Source organism: Mytilus trossulus, chromosome 2, assembly GCF_036588685.1.
Source record: "Mytilus trossulus isolate FHL-02 chromosome 2, PNRI_Mtr1.1.1.hap1, whole genome shotgun sequence".
NCBI classification, from domain to species: domain Eukaryota; kingdom Metazoa; phylum Mollusca; class Bivalvia; order Mytilida; family Mytilidae; genus Mytilus; species Mytilus trossulus.
In genome coordinates, this window is record NC_086374.1 from 12,512,919 (window position 1) to 12,531,809 (window position 18,891).

General features: G+C 32.0%; 1 protein-coding gene across 3 annotated transcripts in view; it reads right to left on the minus strand.

The window, feature by feature from the left end:
- LOC134706516 (E3 ubiquitin-protein ligase HECW2-like) overlaps positions 1–18,891 on the minus strand; it is a 48,012-nt gene that overhangs the window by 3,916 nt on the left and 25,205 nt on the right. For 2 of the 3 annotated variants that reach the window (XM_063565527.1, XM_063565529.1), the window contains 14 exons: positions 16,616–16,766; positions 15,290–15,530; positions 14,206–14,288; positions 13,664–13,766; positions 12,855–13,016; positions 10,406–10,454; positions 9,668–9,848; positions 9,096–9,190; positions 8,382–8,496; positions 8,098–8,211; positions 7,071–7,223; positions 1,601–1,699; positions 961–1,093; positions 362–508 (listed from right to left, as the gene is read on the minus strand). In XM_063565527.1, coding sequence (XP_063421597.1) covers positions 362–508; positions 961–1,093; positions 1,601–1,699; positions 7,071–7,223; positions 8,098–8,211; positions 8,382–8,496; positions 9,096–9,190; positions 9,668–9,848; positions 10,406–10,454; positions 12,855–13,016; positions 13,664–13,766; positions 14,206–14,288; positions 15,290–15,530; positions 16,616–16,766 — 1,826 coding nt within the window. Of the gene's footprint in view, positions 1–361; positions 509–960; positions 1,094–1,600; positions 1,700–5,206; positions 5,248–7,070; positions 7,224–8,097; positions 8,212–8,381; positions 8,497–9,095; positions 9,191–9,667; positions 9,849–10,405; positions 10,455–12,854; positions 13,017–13,663; positions 13,767–14,205; positions 14,289–15,289; positions 15,531–16,615; positions 16,767–18,891 lie in introns of all 3 variants that reach the window. The other variant, XM_063565528.1, reaches the window with a different exon arrangement.

Here is an 18,891-nt window from a genome sequence, read left to right on the forward strand (position 1 = left end):
TGTAAATTATTAAAAAGTACATAAGAATACAATAAAAGTGTTGGGGATCTTATAGTAAAGTTATTCCTTTTTTTTTTCAAATTGGTAGGCATGAATAAAATTTGATAAATTAACCTTAATATAGTATTTCTATAAATAATTTCCTAGTCTAATTCTATTTTAACATTACATTACCCTGTAAATATTGCATGTTCTATTTAAGCATTTTCGACAGAAAGTAGACATTTTATATCCAACTATGCAGTATGGACTTTACTCATTGTTGAAGGCTGTATGTTGTTAATTTCTGTGTCATTTTGGTCTCTTGTGACGAGTTGTTTATTGGCAATCATACCACATCTCCTTTTTATATTAGACTGACCTCATTAAATCCCCTAACTACACTTTCTGTCTGTTCTGTAACACCTCTTTCTAACCTCCATTTTACCATCTTTTCTATGTATTCTTTTTTATTTCTCTCTGTTACAGCCAATGTTTTTCCATTTGGTTTTAATTCCCTCTCTGTAACCTGTTCATAAAAAATATATAAATTATGTTTATTAAGACAAGACTAGAGGTTTAACAAATAGTTGTGTAAAAGGAAAAACATATGCCATATATATTCCAAAAAAAGAACAAATAAATATAGGTAGAGATTATAAAACAAATAATTTATTTCATCAATCTATATCTTACAAAAGAAGATATTTTCTGAATTATTTGTACTGTTTAAAAGAAATTGTCAAAACAAAGTATATGTGTTTACTTTCTTTGGAAATTGGGAAAATTCATAAATCCATGTATTGGGGATGGAATCAAAACTGATTTTTGGCCTACCTAATGACCCAATTCTATTTTTCGACAGGTGACAGAATAAAACATGTATATCTTCTTTGCTTTATCATTTATAATGCTTTTTTCAGGGTCTTAACAAAATATCTATAAAATTTGATTATCTTTTTATTTAATAAAATTATATACCTGTCCAAAAACTTCTTCATTAACAGAAAATGTCAGATCCATATCCAGCTCAGTAATATCATTCTCTTTAATCCATAATAAACTCTGGTGAAATTCTGCATCTAAAGTCTCAACATCACCCAGTGACCATTGTCTGAAAAAAATCAAATCCTTCATACATTGTACATGTGATACTAAAAATAATATACATTATTGAGATATCCAAAACAAACTTTACACTAGAAAATAGGAACTCAAACAGCATGTATTTCTTTTTTTCTTTTCAGTCGAAATTAATTGTTTCAATGTTATGATAACAGGTGAATTATGTGTCCAAATGTATCCATACTTGGACCTCTTGCCTTTTTGATATCTATTGTTTTTTGTGTGTATTTGTTTATCATCAGTTTACTTGAATATGCTATGGTTTTTATTGAACTTAAACATAAAGAGAAAAAAATGTTATTGATCTTCTTATCATTTGAAAGAGCTTAAAATATAAAGTTACCTTAGAAATCAAAATTATATTTGATCTTTAAGTAACCAATTTTAAGCGTGTTATTTTCAAACCTTCTCTCAGCCAAGGAATGGGGAGGCAACCTCGGACTCTAAATGTGTGATTTCTGTGATCTAACTTAAATTGTGTTTATTGTATACTTACATTCTCAATAAAGCTTTATAGAAAGGTCTGGTAAAGAAAGCATCCAGTAAATATTGATGAACCACAGCTAGTCCAAGTACTCTCCCAGCAAATCGAAACCTGAGCAGTAAATATAAGAATATTACAGCTTTATAAATCATACTTGAAAGATGAAAACAAATGACTCAATTATTGAAGTTTTATACAGGATAAAGAAATTATTGTTTATTTTCTACAGCTGAGAGGAGGAAAGGAATGCTTTTAAAGCAGTTTAGAGGACCCATTTCTAGTGAAACTAATTAGAGAACAATATAATGTACAAGTATAGTACTGCTATTATGTTTAATTTGTGTGTTTGTGTTGTTCAATTACAGCAATTAAGCAAAATTCTGTTAAAATGTTCAACCACAGTATCTTACCATTCATGATGGTTTTCTACAATAGCAGACATAGGACTGACTTGTACAGTGTAGGTATCATTAGTATCTTACCATTCATGATGGTTTTCTACAATGGTAGACATAGGGCTGACTTGTACAGTGTAGGTATCATTAGTATCTTACCATTCATGATGGTTTTCTACAATAGTAGACATAGGACTGACTTGTACAGTGTAGGTATCATTAGTAACTTACCATTCATGATGATTTTCTACAATGGTAGACATAGGACTGACTTGAACAGTGTAGGTATCATTAGTATCTTACCATTCATGATGGTTTTCTACAATAGTAGACATAGGACTGACTTGTTCGGTGTAGGTATCATTAGTATCTTACCATTCATGATGGTTTTCTTCAATAGCAGACATAGGACTGACTTGAACAGTGTAGGTATCATTAGTATCTTACCATTCATGATGGTTTTCTACAATAGTAGACATAGGACTGACTTGTTCGGTGTAGGTATCATTAGTATCTTACCATTCATGATGGTTTTCTTCAATAGCAGACATAGGACTGACTTGAACAGTGTAGGTATCATTAGTATCTTACCATTCATGATGGTTTTCTACAACAGTAGACATAGGACTGACTTGAACAGTGTAGGTATCATTAGTATCTTACCATTCATGATGGTTTTCTACAATAGCAGACATAGGACTGACTTGAACAGTGTAGGTATCATTAGTATCTTACCATTCATGATGATTTTCTACAATAGTAGACATATGACTGACTTGTTCAGTGTAGGTATCATTAGTATCTTACCATTCATGATGATTTTCTACAATGGTAGACATAGGACTGACTTGTACAGTGTAGGTATCATTAGTATCTTACCATTCATGATGGTTTTCTACAATAGTAGACATATGACTGACTTGTACAGTGTAGGTATCATTAGTATCTTACCATTCATGTTTGCTATCTACAATAGCAGACATAGGACTGACTTGTACAGTGTAGGTATCATAAGTATCTTTCCATTCATGATGGTTTTCTACAAAAGTAGACATAGGACTGACTTGTACAGTGTAGGTATCATTAGTATCTTACTATTCATGATGGTTTTCTACAATAGTAGACATAGGACTGACTTGTACAGTGTAGGTATCATTAGTATCTTACCATTCATGATGATTTTCTACAATGGTAGACATATGACTGACTTGTACAGTGTAGGTATCATTAGTATCTTACCATTCATGATGGTTTTCTACAATGGTAGACATAGGACTGACTTGAACAGTGTAGGTATCATTAGTATCTTACCATTCATGATGGTTTTCTAAAATGGTAGACATAGGACTGACTTGTACAGTGTAGGTATCATTTGTATCTTATAGGACTGACTTGAACAGTGTAGGTATCATTAGTATCTTACCATTCATGATGGTTTTCTACAATGGTAGACATAGGACTGACTTGTACAGTGTAGGTATCATTAGTATCTTACCATTCATGATGGTTTTCTACAATGGTAGACATAGGACTGACTTGAACAGTGTAGGTATCATTAGTATCTTACCATTCATGATGGTTTTCTACAATGGTAGACATATGACTGACTTGTTCAGTGTAGGTATCATTAGTATCTTACCATTCATGATGGTTTTCTACAATGGTAGACATATGACTGACTTGTACAGTGTAGGTATCATTAGTATCTTACCATTCATGATGGTTTTCTACAATGGTAGACATAGGACTAACTTGTTCAGTGTAGGTATCATTTGTATCTTACCATTCATGATGGTTTTCTAAAATGGTAGACATAGGACTGACTTGTACAGTGTAGGTATCATTAGTATCTTACCATTCATGATGGTTTTCTACAATAGTAGACATAGGACTGACTTGTACAGTGTAGGTATCATTAGTATCTTACCATTCATGATGGTTTTCTACAATGGTAGACATAGGACTGACTTGAACAGTGTAGGTATCATTAGTATCTTACCATTCATGATGGTTTTCTACAATGGTAGACATAGGACTGACTTGTACAGTGTAGGTATCATTAGTATCTTACCATTCATGATGATTTTCTACAATAGTAGACATAGGACTGACTTGTACAGTGTAGGTATCATTAGTATCTTACCATTCATGATGATTTTCTACAATGGTAGACATAGGACTGACTTGAACAGTGTAGGTATCATTAGTATCTTACCATTCATGATGGTTTTCTACAATGGTAGACATAGGACTGACTTGTACAGTGTAGGTATCATTAGTATCTTACCATTCATGATGGTTTTCTACAATAGTAGACATAGGGCTGACTTGTACAGTGTAGGTATCATTAGTATCTTACCATTCATGATGATTTTTTACAATAGTAGACATAGGACTGACTTGCACAGTGTAGGTATCATTAGTATCTTACCATTCATGATGATTTTCTACAATAGTAGACATATGACTGACTTGTACAGTGTAGGTATCATTAGTATCTTACCATTCATGATGATTTTCTACAATAGTAGACATAGGACTGACTTGTACAGTGTAGGTATCATTAGTATCTTACCATCCATGATGGTTTTCTACAATGGTAGACATAGGACTGACTTGAACAGTGTAGGTATCATTAGTATCTTACCATTCATGATGGTTTTCTAAAATGGTAGACATAGGACTGACTTGTACAGTGTAGGTATCATTAGTATCTTACCATTCATGATGGTTTTCTACAATGGTAGACATAGGACTGACTTGAACAGTGTAGGTATCATTAGTATCTTACCATTCATGATGGTTTTCTACAATAGTAGACATAGGACTGACTTGTACAGTGTAGGTATCATTAGTATCTTACCATTCATGATGGTTTTCTACAATGGTAGACATAGGACTGACTTGAACAGTGTAGGTATCATTAGTATCTTACCATTCATGATGGTTTTCTACAATGGTAGACATAGGACTGACTTGTACAGTGTAGGTATCATTAGTATCTTACCATTCATGATGATTTTCTACAATAGTAGACATAGGACTGACTTGTACAGTGTAGGTATCATTAGTATCTTACCATTCATGATGATTTTCTACAATGGTAGACATAGGACTGACTTGAACAGTGTAGGTATCATTAGTATCTTACCATTCATGATGGTTTTCTACAATAGTAGACATATGACTGACTTGTACAGTGTAGGTATCATTAGTATCTTACCATTCATGATGGTTTTCTACAATGGTAGACATAGGACTGACCTGAACAGTGTAGGTATCATTAGTATCTTACCATTCATGATGGTTTTCTACAATAGTAGACATATGACTGACTTGTACAGTGTAGGTATCATTAGTATCTTACCATTCATGATGGTTTTCTACAATAGTAGACATAGGACTGACTTGTACAGTGTAGGTATCATTAGTATCTTACCATTCATGATGATTTTCTACAATAGTAGACATATGACTGACTTGTTCAGTGTAGGTATCATTAGTATCTTACCATTCATGATGGTTTTCTACAATAGTAGACATAGGACTGACTTGTACAGTGATTAGTATCTTACCATTCATGATGGTTTTCTACAATAGTAGACATAGGACTGACTTGTACAGTGTAGGTATCATTAGTATCTTACCATTCATGATGGTTTTCTACAATGGTAGACATAGGACTGACTTGAACAGTGTAGGTATCATTAGTATCTTACCATTCATGATGGTTTTCTACAATAGTAGACATAGGACTGACTTGTACAGTGTAGGTATCATTAGTATCTTACCATTCATGATGGTTTTCTACAATGGTAGACATAGGACTGACTTGAACAGTGTAGGTATCATTAGTATCTTACCATTCATGATGGTTTTCTACAATAGTAGACATAGGGCTGACTTGTACAGTGTAGGTATCATTAGTATCTTACCATTCATGATGGTTTTCTACAATGGTAGACATAGGACTGACTTGTACAGTGTAGGTATCATTAGTATCTTACCATTCATGATGGTTTTCTACAATAGTAGACAAAGGACTGACTTGTACAGTGTAGGTATCATTAGTATCTTACCATTCATGTTTGCTATCTACAATAGCAGACATAGGACTGACTTGTACAGTGTAGGTATCATTAGTATGTTACCATTCATTATGATTTTCTACAATAGTAGACATAGGACTGACTTGTACAGTGTAGGTATCATTAGTATCTTACCATTCATGATGGTTTTCTACAAAAGTAGACATAGGGCTGACTTGTACAGTGTAGGTATCAGTAGTGTCTTACCATTCATGATGGTTTTCTGCAATAGTAGACATATGACTGACTTGTACAGTGTAGGTATCAGTAGTATCTTACCATTCATGATGGTTTTCTACAATAGTAGACATATGACTGACTTGCACAGTGTAGGTATCATTAGTATCTTACCATTCATGATGGTTTTCTACAATAGTAGACATATGACTGACTTGTACAGTGTAGGTATCATTAGTATCTTACCATTCATGATGGTTTTCTACAATAGTAGACATAGGGCTGACTTGTACAGTGTAGGTATCATTAGTATCTTACCATTCATGATGATTTTCTACAATAGTAGACATAGGACTGACTTGTACAGTGTAGGTATCATTAGTATCTTACCATTCATGATGATTTTCTACAATAGTAGACATAGGACTGACTTGTACAGTGTAGGTATCATTAGTATCTTACCATTCATGTTTGCTATCTACAATAGCAGACATAGGACTGACTTGTACAGTGTAGGTATCATAAGTATCTTTCCATTCATGATGGTTTTCTACAAAAGTAGACATAGGACTGACTTGTACAGTGTAGGTATCATTAGTATCTTACTATTCATGATGGTTTTCTACAATAGTAGACATAGGACTGACTTGTACAGTGTAGGTATCATTAGTATCTTACCATTCATGATGGTTTTCTACAATGGTAGACATAGGACTGACTTGAACAGTGTAGGTATCATTAGTATCTTACCATTCATGATGATTTTCTACAATAGTAGACATATGACTGACTTGTACAGTGTAGGTATCATTAGTATCTTACCATTCATGATGATTTTCTACAATGGTAGACATAGGACTGACTTGTACAGTGTAGGTATCATTAGCTGAGTATTCAAACAGGCCATAATAGGGATTAAACAATTCTCGAGATAACAGGAAGAAAAATTCTCTAGCAGGACCACCATAATCCAACCTGAAAACATACAAAGAATAACTAAATGAGTAATTAAAATCATCAAATTGTGAACAGAATAGGTTCTAGAATAAATATACTCTTTTAGGAATTAGCTCTTACATTTATATATGTGTTTCAAGGTTTGGAGGAGTGTTTTATACATGCATGAAGAAAAAAGAAATCCAATGAATTTACACAAGGAATAGCAGATCAAACTTTAGATATTTTCGAGTTTAGTAAGGTGTTCATTATCATTAAACTAGCCTATTGTTATGCGTTTACTTTTCTACATTGGCTAGAGGTATAGGGGAGGGTTGAGATCTCATAAACATGTGTAACCCCGCAACATTTTTGTGCCTGTCCTGAGTCAGGAGCCTCTGGCCTTTGTTAGTCTTGTATTATTTTAATTTTAGTTTCTTGTGTACAATTTGGAAATTAGTATGGTGTTCATTATCACTGAACTAGTAGATATTTGTTTAGGGGCCAGCTGAAGGACGCCTCCAGGTGCAGGAATTTCTTGCTACATTGAAGACCTGTAGGTGACCTTCTGCTGTTGTTTTTTCTATGGTCGGGTTGTTGTCTCTTTGACAAATTCTCCATTTCCATTCTCAATTTTATTTGTCTGTTTTCTGCTATTTGGTCAGTTTGTTGTTTCTTTGACACGTTCCCCATTTCCATTCTAAATTCTATTTTGTCAGGTCATGTTGGTACTTCTCATTAAATCAAGTATGAGATGTTAAAACAACACATCTTTATGAATCATGTCATCTGTGTTTTAAACATTTTCCCGTCAACATTATCTTTTTTATCACAAAGATATTATTGTCACAATTATTCACATAAAACAAACATTTTTGTTTTTGAATTATCATTATATCAAGTATTCACTTACCCTTCTTCTCCAACAAAAGTAATGTAAAGTTTACTTTTCATCAGATCTTTCTTTGGTGTGGACATTATTTTATTAAAAGCATCCTCTAAAACATGATCTCTTCTGACCATTAATCTAAAAACACAAAATCCACAAGATGTATGTAAATTCAAAATTAATAAGGTTTTTAGACAAATATTCATATGTTACAAATTGCTTATTTGACGAAGGTAACTCGTTTGTGTTGATAAATGATATTGTTACTTGTTTTCAATTAATTTTTTTCTCTGGCACAAAATACTTACTTTAATTTGGATGGGCCTTGTCCATAGCCTTTGGTTTCTAATTGTTTGTAGAATTTGCGTAACTTTGCTTGAAAATCTCTCTTCTGTGGAGCATGTACTCGTATTCTTTGAATATCTTAAAGAACAAATATATACATGTATATATAAAGGTTGGCAGAATTAGTTATTTTTCTTTTCCTGTGTATCAGTTTAATTTTTTAACATTAGTAGATGACATCACTATGCGAGTTCAAGCTGCTAGTTGAATATCTGGAAAATGTTGTTTTTTTCAGATTTATATGCTATTTTTATTCTTAAATGTAGCAATATAATAATTACTTTTCCCTTTTCAGGTAACTTGGGACACACAACTGTAATTAGTCCTGCCTCATACAGGTAACTGATAAACAAGAATGTGTCTACTCCAACAACTTTAGTAACGTTCAGTCACTTTGTACTGTTATCTTAATCAGAAAGTCTGGCTTCTTACAAATGTATCAACAAGTTTGTACAGAAGTCATTTTTCATAAATTGCTAAAGGGAAATAACTAGAGTATGCTACCAAATAATAAAAGTTCAGATTTGTTGCCATTTTCATAAATTTGAAGACTTGAAAAACTGAAACAAATTTCCAGTTTTTTTTTACAGTTTTAAAGCTAGATTGGTAACCATGTATTCTATTTCTAGATTAAAATGTGTAATGTTTAAATGTGAAGCAATTTATAAAAGACTTACTTGGGGATCCTTGACTGGCTTCTACTGGAGAATCAGCCCTTGGAGGTTGTAACAGCTGGGAGGGGATGTAAGACATAATATCATTCTCAAAAACACTGAAATATCAGGAAAGCAATTGTCAGTGATTCTTTCATATTTTAAGCAATGGTTCAAAATATAAAAACCAACATAAGCAAATATCCTTTCTAAATGTTGAATACAAACTCAATAAATTGGTAAGATGCATTATTTTCTTTGTCTTGTGGGAAAAAAATCAACTAAAATTATTCAGTCTCTAGGTGATAATTGTGTAACAACTGTATGCTTCTGATATAACTTCTGATCAATACTATTCAGTAACACTAGTTCATCTTGTAATTCTGATGATCTGTATATACCACATGATTTGTATACCAATCGATATAAAATGCAAAAACAAATAAGTACAGATGTGCCCAAATTGGCCAAGTTTGGGGCCCGAAATTCACATTTTTCATTTGCTGAATTGAAATCATGTATGAATGTTTCTTTGTGTTTATTGACTATTTGACATTGTCATATTATCCAACATAAGTATGTAAGTATTACAATACCTTAACAATAAGATAAGATCCAAGTCATTGCACATTCTCTCCAGTGCCTCCGTACCACCAGACTGGATTTTATTCACTTTGTCTCTTAATTTAGAAGTTGATGCATAGGTTGGGTATTTTTCTTTTAAAATGTCACTTGCATTTGGCTGCCTCAGAAAAGATACTACTTTTTCATTGTAAGCTGAAAAAATATGTAAATAAAACTTACAAACTGGTGTTAATTACATATCTGTATTATCAAAAAATGTAAACTTCTGCCAATTCATGTTATCAGACAGTGAAATAATAGAAATAGTGCCTGATTCTTTAACAGATAATTCAGATTCAGATTATTATTTGAGCAAACAGATTAAGAATTTGTAGATTTTTTTTTATTGTTGCTTCTTATTAATCCATGAACTCTTAAATATGTTCAGTAGTTATTGTTTGTTGATACGATTGTGTTACTCATTTATTTTAAATAGATAAGACCGTTGTTTTTTTCTGTTGAATGGTTTTACACAAGTCATATTTGGGGCCCTTTATAGCTTGCTGTTCAGTACGAGACTAGGATCGGTGTTGAAGACTATTCTATGACCTGTAATATTTTTTCTTTTACAAATTGTTGTCTCATTGGCACTCATACCACATCTATATCTATATACTATTTGTTTAATTCACCAACTATATTATCTTTTGAACATTTGTAACTTACAGAAATACATATATTTTTGACAAAAAAATAGAATATCCACTTACTTGTGGGAACATCTGGTTCTTGTACAGGAGGTCGTGCTTGTGAAGATCCCTATTATATAAAAAAAGTTTAAAATTATACATTATAAAATTTCTTCAAAACCATGAAAGGGGAGATAAGCTAAGTGACAAATTTGGCCAAAGATTAAAGCATCACAAAATTACTGGATTTTGTGATTAAACATTTCAACACTTTTCTTTGCAGATATCACTGATTGATTGCTGGTTGCTTAACAATTTATGCAGATATGAATATTCACAATAATTATACAATCTATCAAGAATCAAATTAATTTAATTTTTGCATAATAGTGTGTATTTGCATATTGGTGAGTGGAAAATCTGAAACACATGCAACTATGAAAGAAATATTTACAAATGATTGCATGATGACAAACACAAATCGTCAGATTGGTACTTAGAAGAGCTTTATATTTGCTAATCCAAAATCAAAACCATTAAAAAATTGACCAAAATATATACACTGTACATTTCCAAAAAATCTAGTTAAAATGGTATTACATGATATCACATTTACTAGACCTTGAGCTGCATACAATGTTGTGTCGCTTGATTAAATAAAGAGATTTGTATTGCTCATGGTTCAGTCTTTTATTATTTGACTATATTTCCCTTGTTAATGTCTATGATAAACTTAATTCATTAATTTGATAATTTGTAAAATTGTGAAGACCAAAAAAATAAGCAAATCATTTACTGTTTAATGAGGTTTTACCAATAGTGACTCCACAACAGACTTTGATTAGAGTAACACAATGGTTGTCACTAGTGGATGAGGAACTACTGACTCTTACAGAGCATCAGAATTCATCCACAGTTTTTCATTTGTTCATGAAGCACTATTTATAATTTTATAAGTAATGTTTTATAGCTTTTTGTGTCTGTTCTCTTAGGGTCACACTTTTATTTTTTCTTTCTTAGTCTTTAAATGTTTTATTGTTCCTTTGGTATTTTTTTAAATGTATTTTCTTAAGTTGAAAACTTTTAAATACCTTATAACTTTAAGAGAAAATTATCCAAGAATTGTGAATAAATATATATATATATGTTACAGTGAATTTGTATATTCAGGGATTATGTAGAATCCCTGATTTTTCAGGGAATATGTAGAATTACTTAAATCATTAGTAATTATATATAATCCCTGAAAATGACCAGTGATTTTACATAATCACTGAACATTTTAATAATTATTCTACAAATTCCCTAATATGATTTCAGGGATTATGAATAATTTAATGGTCCTTTGTTTGATAAACAAAATTAATATAGATAAATCATAATTTTAAGTTTCTTTCATTTTCCTTGCCAGATGAAATAATTTAGCTTTTAAACACAGAGGATGATCTAAAAGGTATAACCAACACAAGGTTTCGAGATATAGTTGAAGACTTCAAAATTAAAAATATTAACCTTTCCTTTATAACGATAGCTTTACATGTATTGTTTGTTTATTAAAAGCCATCGTCAAATGGATATTCATGCTCTATTTATAAATCTACAAGTATGTTATTTGTGATACATGTAAAGCAAATGGTGAAGTAGATTATGGAACAACTGTTTTGTGTGGTTTTTTTGTTGTTCAAAGAACAATTAGCAAGAAATTCAAATGGTGAGAACTTAGGCATCTAAATGCAAAGAAAAACAGGCAGAACTTGAGATTGACAAATAGAACAAACTTTAAGAGGAAGCTTGCATATTCTCATAGCAATTCGACAGGATAAAAAATTAAAGGGAAACCCCAAAAACATAATGGCAATTCTTTAAAAAAAAGGTATAAAAAAGGATATTGGCTGACCACAAAACAATGGTTTCTTTATCTTTCGTGCTCGAACCAGTTCAAAGTTGCAAATTCCCATTTCCCATTTCCCGTTTATTTATTTTTTTAATTTAAATTTTTTTTTTGGAGGGGGGGGGGGGGGGGGGTAATTTCGTATGTTTTTACTGAACTCTTTTTATTTCTCTTAGGCGTGTTGTTACAATATGATTCGATATGTGCAGGAAAAGGATTTTTATAATGTGGATCGATATTGTGGTAAAAACAGATGTGAAGCATATTATTTTAATATATTGTGTTTAACATTTTAATATAGTGTGCCTAACTTTAAAAAAAAAAAAAAATGGGTATATCATTTTGATATATTGTTACAACTTTTGTTTCTTTATTATGATGTTTTTATGTGATTTTATAGAATAAATTATTCTATTTTATTAACTTTCTTTTTAAATACACTATTTCTTCATTTCAGTTATTATGTAGAATCCCTGACGTTTTTTCTAGTGATTATACATAATCTCTGAAAATTTCAGGGATTCTACATAATCACCAAACTAGCTAGTGATTCTTCATAATCCCTGAAAATTTCAGGGATTCTACATAATCACTGATTATACAAATTCACTGTAACATATATATATATGCTCAACTTACTGAACTATGATTTCTTGGTGAATCATCAACCACCCTAACTCCACGATTTCTGCCAGTAAAAAGATTTGAATGTAAGAAATCTGTATTTATAGGAGGGACATCTGTAGGTAGTCTGGGATCTAGGAATGTTGTTAATCTTTTATTGTGATCTATGAAAAACATCTGAAAAAAACCAAGAAATATCATGAGCTATTAGCATGGTTTTTTATTTATATACATTGATAATTGTATTTTTTTAACTGAGGCAAATTTGTGCAAAAGTAAGTAAGTCATATCCACAACAAAGTGACAAGTTATTTGGAAGAAAGATAAGAAGAAAGTATGTCAAATGAACCAAACACACCATCATTCAAAAGGGTTCCTCTGTGAAACTAATCAATGAACTTATAATGTCACTCGAAATTAGTTAGTATTACTGCATTAAAGAGGAACATACAGTTTTTACTTTGAAATTACAAAATCTTTTTAAATCATTTGTAACAAATATGCATACCCAAGCAAGCTAAGATATCATTTTGTATAAAAATGGGAAGTTTTCTTAAATAAGGCAGTCATAAACATGATAAAAGGAAGATGTCTTGTTACTACATGCATATCTTCCAACAATGTGATGAAAAAAAAAACCAATATCAGCATTCTCCAGTCTCAATTGGATCAAACATTACCATGACTACAAAAATGATGATGAACAGTAAGTTCTAGATTCAACAATTCACTTTTTTATTTCCAGTTTAATGATGACATTGTTACATGTGTTGTAGGAACATGAATTACTGTGATGATAAAACTACTAGTCAATACAATTTTACCTTGCCTCCCCTGTCAAACTTCATTTCCCAATTAGGAGGCATTTCTTTACTGCTATCAGAAAACAGGTTAATAAAAGCTACCAAATCACGATTATGCTGATATCTGTAAAAATAAGACATGCTTGATACAAAAGCTGGAAGAATGGTTTGTATTGCTGTTGCTTCAGTGTTTCGTATATTTGTCTATATTTCATTTTTTTATTGTCTGTGCTAATTTTGTCTCTAAGTGTCTTGTCAATTCTTTGTCCTAAAAAAACTGTGTTTAAAATTTGATAAGGCATAATCCAGATTAGCAAATCTATTATCATAAAACCATCTAATCATGATTCAGGCTTTTGTGCAGTTGTTACAATTATCTGCCATACAAATATTATTCGTCAGATATTTTTTTGAGACTCATATAAGTAAAATTGAGTCATATAGTGTTTATCATTCAAATGTTTTGTCTCATTTCTTTTGTCATGAAAATTGGCGATAAGCATTGTAAAATATCTTCAAGGTTCAAGGAATAATAAATCAACTTTAGTCTTTAATACACCTACCTGTAAAAGTTTTTGGAATCTCTACGTGTTTTGTGTATCATATGCTTTAAAGTGCCATTTCTATTGTATTCAGCCATTGCCCTCTGTAAAAAAGTAAAAAATAAACATGTGTTTATTACCATGATTACTCACAGGTACAAAAATGTTTCAAATATGAAGGTCTTACAATCAAGACACACACAAATGTGCATACTATTAATGTCTTAAGAAAGTATACATTGTCGTTATTAATTTAGTTGAATAAAATGCTTTGGTAAATACAATGCAACAAACAACACACTTCCATGAAACTGAAATAATTGCCACATGAAACCAAATCACCGTAACAATTTCTGGATTTTAATTTTTTTGGTTAAAAGTAAAAATATGCAAGTTCACAAATTTTAATTAAGTCCTACATTTGATGTTTTTTGGAATAACATAAAATATGTTAACCCTTTCAACGCTACACAAAAAAAATAGAAAAATGGCTGCTGCTGCATTTTATTTGTGTTCATTCATTAGAACAGTATATTCCTTTTCAGACTGCTGTATCTTTTTTATTATAAGAGATACAGAGGAAGTTATTGCATGAAAAATGCTCAGGAGAGCATGAACTGTAATGTTAAGCAGTTATTTCAGTTAATTTTTATCAGGTTACCTGCATTTTCAGGTAATTAACATGAAAAAGGTGTAATTTATTACATTTGTGCTGAATTTTGAATAAAAACTACTTTTAGTATTCATCTATTTTGTTGTTTTATCTGCCATATAATAAAGAAGACACCAATTGCTCGATTCCGTAGCGTATTGCACTACACATTTGCATTTGTCAAAATATTTGTTTTTATTTTCTTTCTACTGCATGATTTTACAACAAAAATTGATGGGATTTCAAGCGCAAATGAGACCTTGTATATCCTCGATTCATACAAGGAAAAATTAGAGAGGACCCGAAAGAAAACCAAATAAGAGTCCTTATGAAAAATCCATTGTCATCACGGCATATGCTGCAAATAGAAGTGGCGGATGGCGTATGTCATCGCAGCATATGCCGTGTATAGCGTTGAAAGGGTCAAGACAATCATCTGACCCAAACACTTACATCATTTTGCTGTAAAAGAGGAAAGAAATCTGTCCTGAGTAAAAATTTGATCGCTGGTGGCCGTGCATCGTCTGGTTCTGGCACCACTGGTGTGGGGATTGGGGGTACAGGCATGGTGGGTGGAGGAGGTACTCTAGCCTGGGCTGAAGTCTGGGGACTCCCATCACTGCCACCAGATGACTCAGCACTTGGTGGTTCAGGTTCAGGTCGTTGATTGATTGTCCTTCTGATACTCTGATATCTGTATAAAAACAAGTTCAATAGTACTTAAATAACAATCAATAACAACATTAAAAGGCTCAATTAAAAAAAACAAAAACTGAAAGGCCCTTTTTTATACAAACAAACATTCTCTCTATTTCCTTATTATGTATAACCAATTCAGATAGGTGACCATGTGTTATAAAATATAGATTCCTACACAGCAACAGGTGTATTACGATATTTCTCCACTCGAGACAGTTTAATTTTATTATTTAAAGCACAAGGCTTGCCGAGCTTTTTAAATAATTGATATTTAACTTTTGAGAGTGGAGAAATATCCTAATAATCTAATTATCATAGTTATAGTGTCAGAATCAGTTTCTCTGTGATTTTTTCCTTCTTTTTCAAAAATTTTCAGAAACTTATGTTCTTTATATGGACAGATCATGATGGAGCGTCATCAGACATGGTCGCCTTTTTCCATGATGTCACAATAGGAAAATTCATAAGAAAACAAAACATTTTGACGTCATAATCAAAATTTTGACTACCGTCTCTTGGTATGTATAACACACACTTTTATGCCCTAGGTCATGTTTCTCATAAAAGGGGTGCGTGTTATACATGACTACAAACATTTTCTTAGTCTTTTTTTCAGGTCCAAACTCCGACCAAGACATTTCCAAGTGAAGTGAGGAGTATGGAATGTGTTTGCTAAAACCTCGATTTTTTGTTTTGTTTTACATGATATAATAGTAATATGTATTATATTGTTCTTGACTTTCCACCTTTTATTCAAATAAAATACATTTCATTATATCTTTGTTGTTATTTTTATCGAGTAAATTTGTCCATCTGCCATGTCTGCTTTGCAATCCTAAAATCTTTAAAGAAAAACTTTAAAATGCAAATGTCCAAGATTTGCTATTGGATAACCACCAAAACGTATTTCTACCAGAAATGAGTTTTTCAAATGCTTTACTGTTAATATTCGTTTACTTGTACCTAATCAAAATCAATCTTCAAATCTTCATGATATTCTTTGTTACAGATTTGTTTGTTTTAACCATAGAGAACTGTGCCATTAAGTTTTATTTTGGTGTCTACATTAAAGTGTTTTACCGTCTGTCCAGTTGTTGTCTTTGTTCCGAGCTGATTGTAGGACGTCTTTGTATTGTGTTCTGACCACTAGATGGTTTCTGCCATGTTGTTGTTCTGTTGATATGATCTATATAGAATATTCTCCCATGACTATCTACTCTTGCCTCCCAACCTGATATAAAACAACAATCATGGTATACATATAGGCAAGTTTATATAGAATATTCTCCCATGACTATCTACTCTTGCCTCCCAACCTGATATAAAACAACAATCATGGTATACATATAGACAAGTTTATATAGAATATTCTCCCATGACTATCTACTCTTGCCTCCCAACCTGATATAAAACATCAATCATGGTATACTTATAGGCAAGTTTATATAGAATATTCTCCCATGACTATCTACTCTTGCCTCCCAACCTGATATAAAACATCAATCATGGTATACATATAGGCAAGTTTATATAGAATATTCTCCCATGACTATCTACTCTTGCCTCCCAACCTGATATAAAACAACAATCATGGTATACATATAGACAAGTTTATATAGAATATTCTCCCATGACTATCTACTCTTGCCTCCCAACCTGATATAAAACATCAATCATGGAATACATATAGACAAGTTTATATAGAATATTCTCCCATGACTATCTACTCTTGCCTCCCAACCTGATATAAAACAACAATCATGGTATACATATAGGCAAGTTTATATAGAATATTCTCCCATGACTATCTACTCTTGCCTCCCAACCTGATATAAAACAACAATCATGGAATACATATAGGCAAGTTTATATAGAATATTCTCCCATGACTATCTACTCTTGCCTCCCAACCTGATATAAAACAACAATCATGGAATACATATAGGCAAGTTTATATAGAATATTCTCCCATGACTATCTACTCTTGCCTCCCAACCTGATATAAAACAACAGATCATGGTATACATATAGGCAAGTTTATATAGAATATTCTCCCATGACTATCTACTCTTGCCTCCCAACCTGATATAAAACAACAATCATGGTATACATATAGGCAAGTTTATATAGAATATTCTCCCATGACTATCTACTCTTGCCTCCCAACCTGATATAAAACAACAATCATGGAATACATATAGGCAAGTTTATATAGAATATTCTCCCATGACTATCTACTCTTGCCTCCCAACCTGATATAAAACAACAATCATGGTATACATATAGGCAAGTTTATATAGAATATTCTCCCATGACTATCTACTCTTGCCTCCCAACCTGATATAAAACAACAATCATGGTATACATATAGGCAAGTTTATATAGAATATTCTCCCATGACTATCTACTCTTGCCTCCCAACCTGATATAAAACAACAATCATGGAATACATATAGGCAAGTTTATATAGAATATTCTCCCATGACTATCTACTCTTGCCTCCCAACCTGATATAAAACAACAGATCATGGTATACTTATAGGCAAGTTTATATAGAATATTCTCCCATGACTATCTACTCTTGCCTCCCAACCTGATATAAAACAACAATCATGGAATACTTATAGGCAAGTTTATATAGAATATTCTCCCATGACTATCTACTCTTGCCTCCCAACCTGATATAAAACAACAATCATGGAATACATATAGACAAGTTTATATAGAATATTCTCCCATGACTATCTACTCTTGCCTCCCAACCTGATATAAAACAACAATCATGGTATACATATAGGCAAGTTTATATAGAATATTCTCCCATGACTATCTACTCTTGCCTCCCAACCTGATATAAAACAACAATCATGGAATACATATAGGCAAGTTTATATAGAATATTCTCCCATGACTATCTACTCTTGCCTCCCAACCTGATATAAAACAACAATCATGGAATACATATAGGCAAGTTTATATAGAATATTCTCCCATGACTATCTACTCTTGCCTCCCAACCTGATATAAAACAACAGATCATGGTATACTTATAGGCAAGTTTATATAGAATATTCTCCCATGACTATCTACTCTTGCCTCCCAACCTGATATAAAACAACAATCATGGAATACATATAGGCAAGTTTATATAGAATATTCTCCCATGACTATCTACTCTTGCCTCCCAACCTGATATAAAACAACAATCATGGAATACATATAGGCAAGTTTATATAGAATATTCTCCCATGACTATCTACTCTTGCCTCCCAACCTGATATAAAACAACAATCATGGAATACATATAGGCAAGTTTATATAGAATATTCTCCCATGACTATCTACTCTTGCCTCCC